This window comes from Benincasa hispida, chromosome 2, assembly GCF_027475165.1.
Source record: "Benincasa hispida cultivar pf3 chromosome 2, pf3_genome.v1.1, whole genome shotgun sequence".
In the NCBI taxonomy this organism is placed as follows: Eukaryota; Viridiplantae; Streptophyta; class Magnoliopsida; order Cucurbitales; family Cucurbitaceae; genus Benincasa; species Benincasa hispida.
Genome location: NC_143479.1, coordinates 28,432,643 through 28,453,083, shown reverse-complemented (window position 1 = coordinate 28,453,083; position 20,441 = coordinate 28,432,643). Strand labels below are relative to the sequence as shown.

The 20,441-nt window shown below is 35.3% G+C and overlaps 1 protein-coding gene and 3 non-coding genes across 5 annotated transcripts in view; all 4 read right to left on the bottom strand.

Annotated features, from left to right (window-relative positions):
* LOC150037787 (uncharacterized) overlaps nucleotides 1-12,886 on the bottom strand; it is a 35,557-nt gene extending 22,671 nt beyond the window's left edge. Inside the window, exons 1-2 of one of the 2 annotated variants that reach the window (XM_090310559.1) lie at nucleotides 10,323-12,866; nucleotides 9,031-9,204 (exon numbers count right to left, since the gene is read on the bottom strand). In XM_090310559.1, the coding sequence (XP_090166685.1) occupies nucleotides 9,031-9,151 (121 nt within the window). In that variant the 5' untranslated portion in view covers nucleotides 9,152-9,204; nucleotides 10,323-12,866. Of the gene's footprint in view, nucleotides 1-9,030 lie in introns of both variants that reach the window. The other variant, XM_090310558.1, reaches the window with a different exon arrangement.
* LOC120072386 (small nucleolar RNA snR60/Z15/Z230/Z193/J17) lies at nucleotides 12,027-12,117 on the bottom strand. Its single transcript, XR_005480448.1, has one exon. It is a non-coding gene; the product is annotated as a small nucleolar RNA snR60/Z15/Z230/Z193/J17 (small nucleolar RNA).
* On the bottom strand, nucleotides 12,209-12,289 carry LOC120072391 (small nucleolar RNA U83). Its single transcript, XR_005480452.1, has one exon. It is a non-coding gene; the product is annotated as a small nucleolar RNA U83 (small nucleolar RNA).
* On the bottom strand, nucleotides 12,551-12,651 carry LOC120072387 (small nucleolar RNA Z43). Its single transcript, XR_005480449.1, has one exon. It is a non-coding gene; the product is annotated as a small nucleolar RNA Z43 (small nucleolar RNA).
* Nucleotides 12,887-20,441: the final 7,555 nt, after the last annotated feature.

Here is a 20,441-nt window from a genome sequence, read left to right as displayed (position 1 = left end):
GTAAATTTAGTTCCTTCACAAACTTGATCTTGTATATAAGACGGAGCCAGGCGGATCAGACTTGATCTCGCATATGAGGTAGAGTCAAGCAAACCATATGTGATCTTGTAGATGGGGCGAAGCTAGGCTGATCGGAATTGATCTCACATATAAGGCGGAGTAAGGTGAACCAGACTTGATCTCACATATGAGGCACAGCTAGGCGAATCAAAGTTATCTCGTATATATGAGGCAGTGCCAGGAAAACCATACATAATCTTGTAGATGAAGGGGAGCCAGGCTGAACGGAATTGTAAACCTCGAACCCTATTTTCTCCATTTAATTATTATGTTAATTAAAAATAAGTAAAAGCTAATATTATATTTGTAGGGAAGCTTGAAGATGGTTAATAATAAGGAATAGTTCTAAACATTGAGAAACAAGGCTCTCGAGTAGCAAGGTATTAATGACACTTAGTAAGGAAATTTTGGTTAAGTGTGGAAGCTAGATGTGCCATGCTTGAAAGCCCATGCGTTCAAGGGCATTGAAGTGTGTGGCAGCCTTGTATCTTGAGGTTAGTTAAGCGCATGATCGGCATAAGGTATGGAATGAGTGGCTAAGTGTAGGTCGAGTTGTTGCCATGCGTTAGCATGGGCAATGCGCCAACCAAAGCTCATGTAAGGTTAAAGGGGTAAGGATGCACGTGACATGGAAAGGGCGCCTAGGCGATGGGGCTATAATGTGCGTTGGCTAGGTGAGGTTGCATGCATTGGCCAGATGAGTTGTGTGGGCAAGCAGGACCATGCGATGGTCACCAGCCCAAGTGATGCACGCAAGAGACACCAAGGAATACACTGACTAATTGGTGTGTGTGTTGGAGGTGCCATACCCGAATAAGCGTTGAAGAATAGGGCCTTGCATTGATAAGATTAAAAGAAAGGCATGTAGATTTTCGTATAAAAAGGAAGCCTCAATTAAGGAGCTCGGTTTGAGTAGTTCACTCATGCAAAAGAGGTCAGTGGTGAAGATTGAAGGCTTTAAGCCAAACCAAGAGAAATTTAGAGCCCAAATTTTAAGGTATGTAAGTTAAGATATTTTTAAATAAGTTTGTAGAAGGAATTTTTCCAAGAAAAGGCCTGAAAAATTAGTTATTCGAGCTCCAAGTTTAATTTGGAGTTTTGGTTAAACAAGCATGTGGCTGCAACCGTTGAGCGAGCAAAGCAGCTTAACCCAAGCAGGCTGTAGGTGATGGAATAAACATGCATAAAGCGGAAGATAACAAAATCATTAAGCACTCTAATTACACTTAATTTGAGAATAAAGCATGTTAATAAAAAAACTTCAAACAGAAAAGGGTTTCAACAAGTATACCTTTGAAGAATTCCACTTAATCCTTGCAAGTTCCACCAAATTGACCTTCAATTTCTTGAGTAAACCACCAAGAGAATCTTTTTTACTATTCTCAGCCTTGGATTTAAGTGGTGGAACTCTGAACTGGAAGGGATTGAGGTGGAATTGGAAAGGTTTAAGAACAAAACTGATTTTTGTATAAATTTCTCTAAATTTCATATTGCTTTCCACGTCAATTTCAGAAATAGAATCTTTTATCAATCTTAAATATGCAAGCACACATATTCGACAATTTGACACTTTAAATTATACTTAAGAAGTGGGCTAGGTGTTGAAATATGGAAAAATCCATCTAAATCCCATTTTGGGATAAATCCACTAAATTTATCAAGTAGCTCAAATTTAAATTAATTAATTACATTTAATTTAAAAGTAAATTAAATATAACTTACATTCAATTTCAAAAATTGAATTTCCTTTTTAAATTTGAAATTAATTTTAATTCAATTAATTAAATAAATATTAATTTAATTTCAAATATTAAATTATTTAAATATTTTGAACGCTTCAATTACGTTTAATTTTCAATAAAATTAAACGTTAATTATATCGAATATAATTATCCAAATCCTAAATTGAGATTTCACCCTAATTTCGAATTTGAACACTTCAAATTTGCTCAATATTTCAATCCAAGATTTAATCTTTTACGAGCTAGTAGAGGGACCTTATAAACCTATAGATCATGAGCTCCAACGATTTGAGATTAATCGGTTAAACTCTTTAATCCGAATTAATCAATATTGGTTAACCACCGAGACACACCACTATAGCTCGATGGTTGCACTCTCCTCACTGTAGATATATTTCTGTCTACTTGACTTAACCATAATCAGTAAGTTGACCCTTCACTGATTGTTTGTAATAATGGCTGGAGCTAATGTTGGTTTTCCCCCGAAATTACATCTTGCTCCTTAAGTCCCACTGATCCTTTAATGAATAATAGGTTTGTGATCCAATCACTAAATAGAGTCCCTGTCGGGCCAATGAAAGGATGGGGCTCCTTGTTCAAGACCTAGAATCAGTACTTAAGAGAACAACCTCTCTACTATCCCGAGAGACGGGTAAGAGTGACTTCCATTTTGCACCCTATGTACTTAGCTATCTACCTAGTTTTACCCCTGAAATGGGAGGTTTATTAAGCTAACTCTCACCTATGCAAATCTAAAGATAATCCTGAATAAACAGTAGTTCATAGTTAGCTCAGGATTAAGGTCGAGTTACCTAGATCATCGATTTGAAACAATCAGTCTTAAAAAGTAAACAACGTTATAAAGTAAGAGTGACTTATTTCTTGGTCCTGCTCTTATACAAACTCTTTGCATAGGATGCCTCCACTCGCATGTCTCCCATGAACGATTCAGGATCACATCGTTTGTACTAGATACAAAGTGGGTCGTATCCAATCGTGTTACCAGAATAAGGTACCCAACCTTATTCACATACTATAGACCATTTTGGTTGTTTACTTGAACTCGATCCATCTTTATGTCTCCACGTCCAAGTATTCATGTAATAGCCATGGATCTTAGTTTATTGGATTTTTTCATTACAAGTGCAATTAACAGACTCAACAACAAATTTTATTGAACAAATATCAATAACATCTTTATTGATAATAGAATATGTTTGACATTACAAACTGTGAGTTTTAGGACATACAACTCAATAGTAGGCATGTGGGAAGGGCAGGTTGAGCGTCGCGTTGAGCTGGGCATAAGGATGCACTGGTATGCATTAGAACGTGCGGGCGTGTGCTGAAGCCATGAGTGCAAGGGGGGCGCTGTGTGGGCGATAGGTTGTGCGGCAAGTTGCGAGTGAGGCTGTGCAAGTAGGCGCACGAGGCGCTGAGCACAAGGTTGCGAAGGGTGTGCATTGGCGCGCAGCTGATTGAACACATGAGGCATGCGTTGGCGCATGAGCTGATGATTGTTGGCCGCATAGGCTAGTGCCATCACTCAAGGATTTTCTAAGTGTTGAACGCATAAGGGAGGTATGCATTGAGCTAGAATGTGAAGTTTTACGTTTAATGTTAAGCTAGTTTATGTGAGATAGTCTCACAAGTGAAGGAACTCATTTTACAAAGAACCTATGAGCGGAAGCGGATCGTCCAAATCTCATTTCGATTGAAAACAAATGTTTGCAGTAAAACAGTACAGAGTATGCATCATAACATAAATTACAGCATGCTTTCGAAACTAGAAAAAGAGTTCAAATGATTATACCTTTGAAGAACTCTTCTTCACGTAAATTCCTCGAACTCCTTGAACAGCAACGAACTCTCCTCGAAGAAACAACAACCAAAACACTCGAACCAAAAATGAAGGACACTACCACTTGGTGACCTTGATATTCTCGAGGTGAGAACCCAGGAGTGGTGGGCTCTGGCTATTTTGGTTAAGAGGAAGTTTAGGGATTGGAGGAGGAAGACGATTGAGGAAAAACACTATCACATAGCAAATCCTACATTTGTGTAGACTTTTGAGTATATCGTATGTGCTCTCAATCTATCATATAGATTCTGATGCAAATCGTGTGTCTAAGAATGGAATAATAAAATCATATTTTTATTTATTCCATTTACCATTAAAAAAAATCAACTAACCTCCCACTAAGGTGGTTAGAGAGAAAAAAAGAGAATTAATTATCAAATAATTAATAATATAAATAAATATGATAACCAACTTGTCATATTATATTTATAACATATAATTTTAATATTGCATCATATACAATATAAACTATAGTTCTTTTTCTCTTTTTTATGGCATTTAATAAATCATATTTATATTAAATTTAACAATTATGAATCTTATTTATAGAAAAGACATTTGAATCACATTCAAATATTTATTCCTCCAATTAAACTATAATGTATCAAATACATTATGTCAATTATATCATATATAATTAAATCAATTTGATTGTATCATATAATTAAATTCTCTCTTATTAATTTGAACAATTCAAATTAACCCAAAAACTGATTTTCAACTAAATTCTTTTGAGCTATCAAGGGTACCTTATGGACCTATAGCTTGAAGCTCCAACCGTACATAAATAATTAATTAACCTCTTTAATTACATTATCCACCATCCATTAACTGTCAGACACTCCACTAAAGACCGATAGTTGCACTCTTCGCACTGCAAATATATTTTCGTGTTTATTAGATATAACCAATCAACAATATGATGACCTTTCACAAATTGCTCGTAAGTGAAGCTGGACCAAATTACTGTTTTGCCACTGTAGTTACATCTAACTCCACGAGCTTCTGTAGGCTTAGGAATTCATTAGGATCTTTAGGGGCTGTTCTCCTCAAATTGCGAATTTTTGTTCATTTTCTCAGTTAATAACTCATAATCAAATCTCGGTAATGAAATATTCATTCCTATTATGTCAATTTCCAAACAATATTATTGTTTGGATGAAAACAGGGGAATTTCGAATTCCGATCCAAAGTACCACTGGTTCCTCTAATGAACAATAGATCATAGTTCCACTATAACTAAAATATTCTCGGGCTAGGAGAGGGTGTGGCACCACATTGTTCAAGACCCAAAATCAACCCTTAAGAGAGCAATTTATCTATTTACCCTTGCTTTGGGGAAGGAGTGAATTCCATCTTGTGTAGCTGAGTTTCCAACTCCCCAGTCAGACGAATCCCCAAAATTGTAGGCTTGTTGAGTCGGCAATCTGGCCACTCTCACCCATACAAATCAAAAGATCGCCCTCATAGGCAGGAGTGCATAACTCACTTAGTATTCAGGTCATGTTACCTATGGTCATCCTAGTGAAATGAAAGTTTCTATAATGAACAGTGTTATATAATGAGATTAAGCATTTCGTGGTCCAATCCTATACAAATTCCTTTGTATAGAATATCCCCACTCGCATGTCTAATACATGAATGATTAGGATCATATCATTTGTAGTACTTTACAACATTTGTAACACCTACAAAGTGGGTCATACTCGTAGTGTCACCAAGATAAGGTATCTAGCCTTATCCATATACTACAAACCATTTAGGTTATCATTTAAACATGATTCACCTGTATATCTCCACATACATGTTTAAGTTACAACGATAACCTTGGATGTTAGTTTATTGATTGTGATTAATGCAATTAAAATATCATATATTTCATAGACAAAGTGAATAAAATATCAAACATTATAAATCACATAAACGTTTGTTCATACAAGGTTTACAAACTATAAGACCCTACGAGAATTAGGGCATCAACCCTAACAACAAGGAGGCCATGAGCATTGGCTAAACATGTTGTTCATGTCCACAGGATTAGCACCAATAGAAAAAGCTTATCAACCCTAGGAGGAACGCCCAAGGCTGTGAGTGACAAAGATTAAGTGCTTTCCAAATGTTTTAAGTAAACTCATGTTTTACTTAAAGTTCAAACTCATGCTAGCTTATTTTTAAAGAATGTTACCAGGCAAACTTGCTCTTTTAACGCATGCCTATCTTTAAGAATTTTATTAAAGCATGTTTGAGTATTTATGCTCTTAATGCTCATGAAGAATGCATTAGAAATCATGTTTATATATTAAAGATGTTAAGCTTATGTTTCATGATATTATGCTTTTAAGGGTACATGTTTTTAATGAATAAGTTTTATATTGATTAAGTTAAGCTTGATACTGAAAGACTTGAGAAGGTATTTGAGCAGTAGTACCTAAGGTATGACGGTACTTAGTTGTTACCACGTGTACGTAGGTAGAGTTGACATTGATTGTGTTGAGAATACTCTACACCAACTAAGGTTTATCGTTGAAGGATTGCGCAAAAGGATTCTCTCTCAACCAAGGATCATGTTAAGCTATGCTTTAAGCTTTGTTATGTTTTAAAAGTTTTAAGTATGAGTTTGCTTGGCAGATTCTAGTTTTAAGCATGATGCTTATGATTTATTAGTCACTCATTTGGCTAGTAGCTCACTCGTTTTTTTTTTTTTTAAATGTTTTCCTCCTCTCCCGGTAGTGGTCATCTCCCCTGAGGTTAACTGTACTGCTGCTCTACCACTCAAAAGACTCCAATTTAAAGAGAATTTTTAGGTGTTTACTTGTTAATGTTGTATGCAAGTGTTGTTCATGTTAGGGACTAGGGCTAAGTGTTGGGACCCACTGAACTCTGTATATGTTAATGATGTAAATACATTGTGTGCTTAACCCTAGTTGTGTTATCTGAGTTTAAGTATTTTAAACTGTTATTTATGTATTCCAGGGATTTCTAAGCAGGTTAAGGATGTAGGTTAGACAGTAAATATCACAAAAAGGTTGGTAACTGTTGTCGTCACATTCTTTTCTAGATTAAAAGGGTAATCTTGGAGGAGGTGTGACAAGTTGGTATTAGAGCATAAAGTTTTGGGAAAGAGAGAGAGTTCATGCATTAGTTCAGGTCCATATTGTGAGTCCCTAACATATGTACTTTATAATTAGGTAAGGATGCCAAGAATGAGTGGTAGGCGGAGCAAGCAGAGGACAGAGGGGGGCCCTAACCCTACCGTTAGAAATCCTGAGGTACGAGGGGATCCAAATAAGAGGAAAGGTAGAGTGTTCAGGAAACGACTTCAAAGGGTGAGTCAAGTACTCCACAGGTAAGAGCAGATCCTCAGTTAGAGGAAATGGTGCTTGATAGGATCGTCCAGAGGTTGGCGGCAAGTGTAGGGTCCATACAGGCAGACCCAGAAAAGAAGTATGGCATCGAAAGGCTCAAAGCCTTAGGTGCGACGACGTTCGAAGGTGCCACAGATTCGGCAGATGCTGAGGTCTGGCTAGATTTGATTGAGAAGTGCTTTAACGTGATGAAATGCCTTGACGACCGTAAGGTCGGTTAATGATGTTCCTATTGCTGAAAGAAGTCTAGAAATGGTGGAAGATCGTAGACGCCAGAAGGAATCAATCAGAGGTTATGACCTGGTCAAAGTTCATGAAAGCTTTTAAAGATAAGTATTATCCTAGCTCTTTCAGAGAAACTAAAAGAGATGAGTTTCTCATACTAGTTTAGGGATCGATGATTGTCACTAAATATGAGCAAAAATTTACGGAGCTGTCTCAATATGCTCTTCCAATCATAACAAAAGAAAAAGATAGATATAGGAGGTTCGAGAATGGTTTGAGGATGGAAATCTGTACAGTCACTTCTACAGCTAACTGGGTGGATTTCACTCAGTTAGTGGAGACAAATATTAGAGTTGAGAGAAGCCTAGCAGATGTTGATCAGGTGCAGAAAGGAAAAGAAAAACACCAGAGAGCTCCAGTGGAATCAAGAGGTAAGAGTTTCAGGCCTCATTTCTCTGGACAGTCAACTATGAATGGATAGAGAGCTGTGAGCCTACAAGGTTCGAGCAGGACTAACAAGACCTGCATTTGGTTCAGTTAGTCAATCGGGATTTAGACGTGCTAGCGAGTCAGTAGCTAGTACAGGTGAAGAACCCTTATATGTGAATTGTGGCAAGCATCATCTAGAGACATGTTACATTGGGAGAAACGTCTATTTTCAGTGTGGACAGACAGACCATTTTAAAAGGGAATGTCGACAGTTAGTTCGTGAACTCAAGTAAAGCGAAAGGCGACTTCTCAAAAAGTGGATCAGTCAAAGTCAACTGGAGCCAAAGGCGAGGGTTCCGGTGGAGCTAAACAGAAAGGAGTTGTAGGATGACCTCAGCAACAGGGTGGAGTGTTTGCAATGACCCACCAGGAGGCAGAGGAGGCACCATATGTTGTGACTGGTAAAGTAAATCTATTTAACCAGTCTACTTCTGTATTACTAGATCCTGGTGCTACATGATTTATATCTAACATGTTTACATCACATATAGATAGGATGGTTGAAAGCATGCCTGAGAACTTCTTTATTTCTACACCTGTTGGAGATGTTTTAGTGGTGCATAAGTATTGTAGGAACTATGAGGTAGTCTTTGACAACTAGAGTTTAGATCTAATTCCATTTGAAAATGTATGACTGTAACACCTAGCACTCAATCTTTAGGGTCTTCTCCACTTGTAGTGTTCTATGTTGTCCAACATTTAGCCAAATTCTCTCCTTTAAATACCCTATATGCCCACCAATCTCACTCTATGCGTCCAACCCTAATTTGCTCTCTTGGTTGTGCATAGTTCAACACATGGTTTACTCAACACTTAACCAATTCTTACTTATGCTTTCACTTTGTCTCTCATCTCAAAGCATGAGTCCTCATCTCAAAGCATGAGTCCTCATGCTTAATTACTAGAGTTAAATATCTTTTTATACATATGTTTACTCAAAGTTGTTTGAATTGATGGTGTGATTATTTGTTCATATCCTTTTATATATGTGTTTACTCAAAATTGTTTGAGTTGATTGTATGATTTTCTATTTTTATGCTTATCTTTGGAAAAAACATAGATGCAATTAATAACCAAGTTGTTATTGACATCTCATTTTGAATTGAAATATTTAGGAAAAATCAATGTGATACTTGGTATTAAGATAAGAAAAATTGAAAATGATTTTCCTTTCTAACAATCATACTACATTGAAAAACTATTAAAGATATTTGACTATTTTGAGGATGCTCATGTAAGAACACCTTACGATGTGTCACAGGGCTAGCATCAAAGTATAATTGTTTACCTTCCCCGTGCGTGCTACCTTGTCGCGTCCAACCATGCCCATCCATGTCCCAATGCCCACCAACACCCACCCCGACACCATGCACCCACCTACACACGTTGGTTGTGCGCTTGCATACCATCAGTCATGCCACCCTGTGATCACCGAACATAGTTCACCCCCCATATGCTCAATCTGAATATGCAAAGATAATACTTTATAGAAAGTGATATGTTTTTATGAACTACATTAGACTTGATATCACATGTGTTGTGAGTGGATTGAGTAGATATACACATAATCCTGATAGTGTTACTTTTTTATAAAGGTATCTCAAAGGTAAAATAGACTATTGTATCATTGAATTATTAAGATTAACAACACAATTTGAATTTATATTATGAATTTTTTTTTTCTTTTTAACGTGCTATAAAATTATTTTAAGAAGTTTTTGGAGAATAAATTATCCAAAGAATCATGATATTAAATCTAATTAAAACCAATATATGTGGTATCATAAGTAAAAAATAGTTTTAAAAATTAATAATAAATTCGATTTGGTTTAAATTATTTTAAGTAAACATATGAACCAGAACCCAACCCAAATAAGTTGATAACCCAAACCATATAAATTGGGTTGGTTTGATCAGATTTTTTACACATCCCCAATTGTGATACAAATTGGATAAGACAAAGTAAGCTCCACTAGCAGATGTGATCTTACTAGGTGTATGTGGGGGGTAATACATCATTGTGGGGGCATCAGTACTAATTTCTTTGCACTGTGATTCATAGGTTATAAACAATTGTTGGAATAAGAAATTATCTCCTTGAAGTTTTTGACATCTAAGAGAAACTTGGTAGATTCTCTAACCAAATTATCTCCTTAGAGATTTTGACATCTAGGAGAAACTTGGTAGAATCTCTAACCAAATGCCTAACAAATAGGATAATTCAAAAATCTTTAGTGTGCATAGAATTCAAACACATAAATGTAAAGGTATGGGTCACACTTTATGAAAGAGAAGGATAGCTTTGCATCAAAGAATCAAGTAAACGGTGTTATGGAGGTCTCAGAATGTTTAAAAGGAAACTCAATTCAAATCATTAGATCAATATGCTTAAGTTTATTATCCCATTATTGTTTAAACAATTACCTTAAAAAAATTACTATACCAATTATTCGTGAAGGATGGTTGAGAATAACTCTAGACTAAGATCCATAGCAAAAGCTAAATGAAAAATGAGGGGGATTTGTCTGACATTAAGTATAAATATTGCGACATGCAAGAAGAGTTCCAAATTGTGGTTACCTTGGAAGTTGGATCTTTGCCCCACACGCAAACACCACCAAACTGCGGAAACAACACCAGACGTGCAGTTTCAGATAAGTGAGTGGAGCAACCTTTTATTAACCCTCCACCATTTAAATTTTAATGTTTTTATCTAAACGTTTCCATTAAATTCAAATCCATAATTATTGGATCTAATTAAATACTTTTGCCCGTTTTTCTTTATGCTTGTTTGATTCATTCGGTCTTGTCTGTCATCACTTGCTTCTCCATCTTTCCTCGAATTAGGAGATTGTGTTAACCATTGGGAACTACCAGCATAAGTGGAGCTTTCAACGACACACCGATATACATTCGATTCTAACAAATTTTCTTTTTTGATGTCTGTCAAATCCGAAAGTGTCAACAGATTTGTCCAAATTAAAAACATCTCTATAAACTCCCACTGAACTTTGCAAAACGCGGCAAGACTTGAAATTTGCGGCCAAGACATTGCTTTCCAATGAAGAAAATATTTTTTAGTGGATCTAAATTCAATTGCCATAGGTTTGAAATTCAACGTCTTATAAAAATTATCAAAAACTCTTCGTGATCGGAATATTCGCAATGATCTTATACAGCACAGCAGCACTTAAATTTTATTTCGAACGGTTAAATTTATTGGCGAATTTATTGTCTTGGAATAATTCTTCCCCCAAATACAATTTACTAAAATTTTTACTATTTTATTCTTTGTTACTATTTCCTTCTTAAAGTAAAATAATGTACACTCATCTATAATAATCTTTATCACAAGTCCCATTAACGAAATACCACAATTGCTGACCTAAGACCTAACAACGAAGATTTTAACACAATTTGTAAATGTGATCCTCATTCCCAAATTTTTAGCTTATAATTCAGGTGTAAAAGTAGTTAGCATCATCATCTATCACTAATAATAGTTTGTAAACATTTTCAACGATTTTTCTACTTAAAACAACTACCTTTATTTTTCTGGGCTTTACATCCGTTTGAATACTTCTCTTTACTAATGATCCCATTTTACTGCAACTCACTCCTCTCACTATGTTTCCAAATCAACACTTATCTCATAATTTTTGTCCCACAGATTCATCAAATCTAAAATTAATACAATCAAAACGACAGATAATGACCGTCTCTTGTAGACTTTGGGTGGAAAGTCCCAACTGATAGTTCTTTAACAACGCCAAGCAACACTCAATTGAGTGTCGTTATTATACAATCCGAACTCAGACTAAACTTGGTTCAACCATTCGCGTTCTCTTAAACACCAGATCTAATTGAAAGGTTGCTGCTAGTCTCGAGAACTCGGAATTGACAAACCGGCTTCAACAGATATATCTAATTAGAAGATTACGAACACAAATCAAATGATTTGTTAACACCAAATATTCTGAAGTATACAGTGATTGTCTCACCTCCATATACTTCAGTCAATAAAACGTTCGAGAAAGCAATTGGTTTATACAAGTTTGTTGAAAACTTACACGCACCAACTTTATAAAAATCCCAATTTGTACAATTTATCAAAGACCCAACCATCAAGAACGAGAACGACCATACGCTCGATTCAACAAAATGGTAGATGTCAAATGGATAATTTCTAGATTTCAGTTCAACCAAGGAGATAACAAATATTAAAGCATCGGTTGAGCTTCTACTAAATTATCCTAAATAAAACCATGGTAATAAAAAAGTAAAATGGGTCATCAGATAGGAGCGAAAGACTAAAAACGATGTATAATCACAATACATTCAGTTGAACTATGCTTACAATCATCATATGGCCCACGATCGTTAATTCTTTCGAATCCAAAACGAAAGCATCATAACCAAAAAAAACACATAACAAAACAAAACAAAACAAAACATCAGAAACCCAAAGCCTCAGAAGGAAGGCAGTAGAGGTAATTGTAATCACGAATGATCATACAGTACGAATACCAAATTCCTCATCATAGACAAGAGTAAAAAATCAAATCATCAACAAATCATTTTATCTAATCACCTCACAGTACAATTAAGAAGGAAAAGGAATAACGCAAATGGCCTCATAGAGAAGATTAGAGATGTCAACAGGCATGAATTCAGACATATGCTTGTCAATAAAAAATATTTAATCATCGGCCGTCAGAAACGGGGAAAAGACTACAAAAAAATCTACGTATAGAAGACCAAATCCGTTCGTGAAAAGCTATAGAATGAAAAGAAAAATCATAATAAAGGGACTCAGAATATGGGTGGTGATATATCAGGATGGTCGTCAAGGCCATTTCACACAGCCAGTTACGACGAACGAGACCTTTAGATACAATCGTCACCGTCCCCTTCTTCCATTGAAAAGATTTTGAAGAAAAAGAAGAAAAAACTGAAAGAATCAGACTGTGGAAACCATAGCTTTTGATCAATGAATAGACCGACTAACCTGAATGGCGCTTGCGAGTATGGAGTTGAAAGGATGAAGATCGCTTTATAAAGAAGTGGGGAAGGAGCCTCGCGGCTAGGGTTTTTTTCCGATTAGGGTTTTCCTTGATTTGAGTGAGTTTTACTAACCTACGCGAGGATGCATTTTAACAATATACGCCACCAGGTCAGTTAGAGGAAACCTGTAATCTTGATTAGCCGCTGGATGAAGTTCAACGCCACCAGGTCATTTTAACAATATACGCCACCAGGTCAGTTAGCGGCTAGGGTTTTTTGATGTTTTGTTTATTAGAAAAAAAAAAAAAAAAAAAAATCATACCTTCCTTAACATCACTCTCCAAATCTATAACAATTTTGATCTTCAAACTTTAATGTGTTACAATTTAGTTTATAAATTTTTTAAAGTATATTAATTTGGCTTATGAACTTTAATAATTAATCTTTTATTCCCTAACCTATACCTATGGTGAAAATTATTTTTGAGATGGGATAACATTTCTTACACATATGAATAAACTACTACTAATTTTTTCTCAAATTTTTTATATAAATTTTAAATATTAAATTGTTATTCAATAATAATTATTACTTATTTTTTATGAAATTTATCACGGTAAGATATTGAATTGCTATAACTTTGAAATTATATGAATTAAATGGCTAAAAATTTGAGAGTATAGTGATTAAATAGTTACAAACTAATGATAGAAGTGTGTGTATATCAGGACAAATATCAAAAAGGCAAAAGCCCAACCAATTACAAGAAGACATCATTAGACAAGATTGGTATGAAGAATTGAACCATGCAAGATAAGGAGTATGAAGAATTGAAAATCCTCAATCCTACAAAACTTTGCAAGCAACACATTGTGCAAAACTATTCTGGTTGCGACGAATATGAGAATAAACAACAACTCCCAATGCTTTGCCACATTTTGCAGCCTCCGCAGTGAAAAAAGAAACTTCACAAATATCGACAGCAACCTCATTCAGCAGATTGATTACTTCCAAGCAATAAGACTCTACTAGAGTATTCAATATACTAATGAAGAAAGATTCTCAAGCCTATAGCATATCGTCATCATTTCAATAAGTTTCACCCTTTAATGTGGAGGACATACTTGAGGCTCGCCAATCGAACCCAATCTAAGTTGTCTTGAAGCACCTAACCTAATCCACCTGAATTGAAGTTCGGGTTCTAAGCAACATTGTGTTCCACTTTCGAAAAGAAGTTGCAAGGGGATGTCATCTAATCAGCGACAGAGTGTGGTCAAGACATGTCACCTTCTTGCCTTTACTATTAGATCTTGCACCAGCATGATGAGCCTAAAAAATATGTTTGCCAATGAAATCATTAATGGACTCCACATTAACCTGTTGCTTCTGAAACACCATCTTATTCTTAGCTTCTCAAATCTACCACATAATGATCACAACCTTAACTAGATCCATAGTAGCCACATGATCAAAAACTCAACACCAATTGTCATGATAGCTTCATTGAGACCTGTGATCCCAAAGCACATTAACATTAGATTAGATAAATCTAGACAAGATGTATTTAGAAATAGGGTACTTCCACATAATATGTGTTGAGATCTCTACATGTTTCTTGCAGAATAGACACAAAAGAGCATAATGAACTCCCTTTTTGGCAAGGTTACATTTGGTAGGAAAAATGTTCTGAAAATTCTCCAACAAATGATCTCCACCTTGGGGGGTTTAGTATTCCACAAAGATTGTCACGAAGACTTCCCAACAGACGTGATAGTTGTATTCAAATTTGTAATATTTAAACCCAAAAAATAAGCGCTTTTAACAGTAAAAACTCTCTACTTATCAATGTCCTAAATGATCTCATCATCATGGTGCCCTCTTGTCATTGAATATGAAGGACAGAGTCCATCGACATTAATGAAACTAGATCGAATCAATTCCCCATCCCAACCTCAATTATTGAAAAAGAGATACACAACATTTCTCCTCTATAAATCTAGAGGTACTCATAGAGTTATTATGTTCCTCTCTCTCGAAAGCCAAGGGTCATTGGAAATTTGTTAACATGGTCATTTCCACCTTCCATCGATACCCTTTCTCAAACAAAGATCTTCCCTACAAAATGCTTCTCCAAGCGTAGGATGAGTTATATTCTAAACTACATTTAGAAATTTTTTTCGTTTTGAAATACTTACCTCAGAGCACCTTAAGTAAGTTGTTGGGTCACCAAAATGATCCGCCAGCTTTACTTAGTCAACATAGCTTGATTGAAGATATAAAGGTTGCAAAAATGAGCCCACCATCCTCCTTACTAATAAACATTCGAGACCAACTCCACCAATGTATTTTGGCTTTATTGCGAGCAAACCCCATTAGAACCTTGCAAATATTTGGCAGATCTCCACACAAAGGCCTTTAAGCTAGAAGCAACTCATCATATAAATCATGATTTTTGAGCCACCGTTTTAATCAACACTTCTTTGCCGCTAGTAAAGAAGAATTTCTCATTTCATCCTTGACGACTTTCCAAACACGCTCCTTAATATTTCTAAATCTTCACTCTTGTTTTTTAAGATTTGGAAGGGGAGACTCAAATATTGCCTTAGGGATATAGTGAATTGAATCCCAAGACCATTCTATATGGATTGGATAGCATCTAGACTAGTATTTTTGCTGACCATAAACATAGATTTATGAAAATTGATTATTTGATCTAAGGCTTTCTCATATGGCTTCAACACTATCTTAATCATTCTTCAACCATTTTCCATCATTGGAAAAAAAAAATACTTTCATCTACAAAGAAAAGATGAGAAATAGATGGAAATGAGGATTGATACGTAAATATGAAAACTCCGTTTGTTGGGGTTGATGCCCAAAATCCCAAGGTCTTGTAGTTCTAAATTGTTTTTGAACAAACGTATTATTTTTTAATAAAATAAGTGCTATTTCATTTGACAATTGGTTGCATTAACCCAAAACCAATAAAATCCAAGGTTATTTGATGAAGCTTAAACATGCATGTAGAGATATACAGGTGGATCCTCTTTAAGTAATAACCTGAACGGTCTGTAGTAGATGAGTAAGGTTGGGTACATAATCCTTGTGACATTATGGATACGACCCGCTTTGTAATTGTTACAATTGTTGTAAAGTACTACAAATGATGTGATCATGATCATTCATGTGGAAACATTTGAACAGGGGTATCCTATACAAAGAATTTGTATAATACCAGACCATGAAATGAATAGTCTCTCTTTATAACACTGTTACTAAAAAAGACTTACATTTCAATAGGATGGCCATAAGTGACTTGATATTAATCCTACGTGAGTTGTGAACTCCTGCCTATGAGGGCGGTCCTTTGATCTGCATGGATGAGAGTGGCCAAATTCTCTTACTCAATATGCCTACCATTTTGGGGATTCGTCCGGGTGCAGAGCTAGGAATACAACTATATAAGCATGAACTCCCTTCTTTCTTATTGTTGGAGTAAGTAGATAAATTGTTCCCTTGAAGGCTGATTCTAGGTCTTAAATAATGTGGTGCCACACCCTCTCCTGGCCCGAGAGGGGTTCAGTTATATTAGACTATGACTAATTGTTTAGTAGAGGATCAATAGTACTTAATGTAACGACCCGACCCTCTAGGACTTAAGTTAGGCCATTACTAAATACATGCATGCATGGAACTTAAAACGACACTCTTTTATGGTGAAATAAATGCTAAATAAATAAGGTAAGTGCAAAAGGCTTTCATTAAATTCAAATATTAAAAACAACAATAGGGTACCCATAAATCATAAATGACAATAAATAAGTCTAAAAACGATTTTTAATAGTAAGTTTCAAACATCGAAACTGAAAGTTAAGAAAAACTGAAAAGAAATCTAAATCTCATGAGCGGAAGCATAAAACTAGTCCCAGTGGCTCGATCACGAAATATGCTTGTCCATCCCCGGTACATATCTACCCTTACCTGAAACAACAACATGAGAAAGAATGAGTATAAAATACTCAGTAAGTAACCCCATTACTGGGGTCAAGTTAGGCATCTATGTCCTCTAGATGCCTACCTTTGGTGGAACATATAAAATGTCCTAGTCTTCATGGGACACATACATACATGAAAAACTGAGTTCAATCCTACTGTAGCTAAATATGCCCACTAACTCTGATGAATCCCGAAGGAAACACAATCTGGTGAATCCCGAAGGAAACACAAACTGGTGAATCTCGAAGGAAACACAATATCTGGAAACACAAACTGGTGAATCCTGAAGGAGACACAAACAGGTGAATCCCAAAGGAAGCACAAACTGGTGAATCCCAAAGGAAACACAATATCTGGTGAATCCCGAAGGAACCACAAACTGGTGAATCCCAAAGGAAACACAAACTGGTGAATCCTGAAGGAAACATAATATCTGGTGAATCCCGAAGGAAACACAAACTGGTGAATCCTAAAGGAAACACAATATCTAGTGAATCCCGAAGGAAACACAAACTGGTGAATCCCGAAGGAAACACAATATTTGGTGGGCATTCTATCTAATCAGTAAAAACACTATCATAGTCTCAACATCACAATTATTACAATATGGTTTTATAACATACATATGCACCACAACATCATGGCTATACAACATGCATATATGCTTTTATATCCTCATATCAAATATACCCTCGGTGAATCAAGTATCACCTCTTACTAGCATGCAAGTCTCTACGTGCACAAATAAATCTTTCGGATTCTCATACAAGAACATATATCGGTCATACTATACTATCCATCTATCATGTTATCATTCTGTCATAATATTCCTCTATCATGCTGGCATATATTTAGTGTCTGGCCCGTGAGCAATTCCAATAGTAAGATTACTTACTTTGATATTAGGTTGAACCAAAAAGCAATTGAATCTTTGTGAAATTCTTGAATCCTTAATCGAGCCAAATATTTGAGCAACTAACCCCTTCTAATCTCCACAATCTTTGAATTAAATCCTAGTACATAAACCATAATAAAATTTAACCTTTAGGTTCACACCTAAGCATTTAATCACGCCAAAATCAGGAAAAAAATTTAATAACTTAATTCGTATAAATTACATTCGAACTGAACAAGTCATAAAGCCCCAAATCTTACCAAACTTCTTGCTGAAATCATCTTAACTCTGCTTGACAACACGCTAACAACCTTTTAAACTCCTTCAAACTTTCAAATTCAACCTCCAAAATCACGATTGAAATGCTAATTAAACACGTTATTTATTGGGTATTCAAGATTCTCAACAAAACCATGAAAATCATTTAGATATAATCCCAAAACTATGAACCTCACGACGGCATTCGACAGAGGACAACGACTAAAAGAGAGGACCAACGGCGAGCAGATCCGGCGATGTGAAGGTCGGAGCGGCGCGGTTGCAACTTGATGGAGGAAAGAATGTGGACATCGGCGGTGCGACAGTCGAAGTTCGTCTAAACCAGAGAGAAAGTGAGGTAGTGGGGGTTTGAAAATTCCATATTTCTTTTCTTTTTAATTCTCCACCACACAAATACATTAATAGTATATATATATATATATATACAATATTATTTCCTTTCCTTTTCTTAAATTCCAAAACCCTATATATATATATATATATATTTTCCTTAATAAATATGTCATGTCAAACTCAAATCTTTCCCCTCTTCTCCAATTAATTAAATAAATATAAAAATAAATTCACCAACTTTAAATCACTTCTTTCCAAAAATTCTAAATCTCAAAATTAAATTCTAACTTTCCAAATTAACTTGAAACTAAATTTACAAATCTTTTTAAGTACTTGATTTAATTACTTCCAAATAAATCAATTATCTTTTCCTAATTTTTTACTTAAATTTTAGATCCAAGTTCCAAAATTAAAGAGGGTAAAATCTTAGAACCTTTCCTCTTTTCCCTTTTAAATTTCACAAAAACTCAAAATTTCTTATACAAATAATTCAATTATCCCTTCTAATTAATTTAAATCTCATAATCAAAGAATCCACATTAACCAATAAAACTTCTTCAATTGTAACAATTTGTTTCCAAATTCTAAAGATTAGGAAACTAAAACTTAGCAATTTGAGATAATTAACTTAAGTTTTTCTAAAAAAATCGAGATGTTACACTTAAGGTATTAGATATAACTACAGGGGTAAAACGATAATTTGGACTCAACTGTACTTTCGAGTAATTTGTGAAAGGTCAACGCATGGTTGATTGGTTATATTCAATAGACACATAAATATATCTACAGTGCAAAGAGTGCAACTGTCGGTCTTTAGTGGGGTGATCGATAGTTAATAAAAAGGGATTAATTTAATTAAGGAGTTTAATTAATTGATCTCGTATCGTTGGAGCTTCAATCTATAGATCCATAAGGTCCCCTTATTAGCTCAAAAAGAACTAATAAGAATCAAATTAATGTTGGTTTATGAATCATTCAAATTAATTCAATGGAATTAATTGTATATGATACATTTAATATAATGTATATGATACATATCATATGATTTAATATTGATATATATTAAATTAGTTAATATATATTAATAAATTCAAATTTTTGAATTTTGAAAATAACTCCAATGGGAAGTTAATTTCAATTAAGGGAGGGAGTTATTTATAACTCCTAAACTCCCTCTCATATATGTGATATTGATCATATTCTACAGAGAGATCTCTCATAACTCAATCATCTTCTCCTCTGCCAAAAACTTTTCTCTAGAAAAACCTCTCTCCCTTTACACCAAAATTAAATCCACAGGAGCCCAAAACTCTATGTGATTCTCTCCTCAAGAATAACAAGGAAGACAGTATGGTGGTGTCCTCATTGTGGTGTTCGAGTTCCTACCTTGTTGCTATGTACATGTTACTGTAAAAGGGAGAACCAGAGGAGATCGATTCGTGATATTTCACCTAAGAGGAAATGTGAAGGTTTTTTATTCTCCAAGGGTTAGTTTCGTTTTTCCTTTCCTCTCTACTTTTGTAGTAGTAACATGCTTATTATTTTCATTTATCATGTTTCCTCCCGCCTCTATAATTTCAAGTTATGTAAACCAAATTTTGAGACATGAGGCATTTGATTGCTTCCTATGTGGGAATTCCAATCCCTTCATGTTTGACATTCCTTCTTTTGGACAATGGCTGAAAGCCCTTCGAAACAGTAGGAATGAGATATGACGACAACATATCTCTTTGGAGCAAACCTTTGGAAGGCTCAAACTGCTTCTAATTATTCTCATTGAATAGAACTAAAAAAGTAACTATCTCCACAAATTTCATAACCAATTGAATCCAGTGGTTGCAAAAACCTAATTTTCTCATCACTTGTCAAAGGTAATTCCACTCAACCTGATCATATGCTTTGCTCATATCAAGTTTCAAGGCAACCACCTAATCTTATTTTTTTATTATTTAAAGAGTGTATGCATTCAAACCCAATAATAACATTATTAGTAATGAGATGCCCCACGATGAAAGCATATTAAGAGTAGGGTTGACAATAGGGCGAGGAGGGATTAGGATACATTCTTCATCCCCGTCCTCGTGGGGATTTATGATCCCCATCCCGACCTCATTCTCTGTTTTAGAGAGTCAGGGTTGAGGTCGAGGAATCCTCGTCTGGGGATCGGGTCCTCGAGGAAAAAAATTCCACTT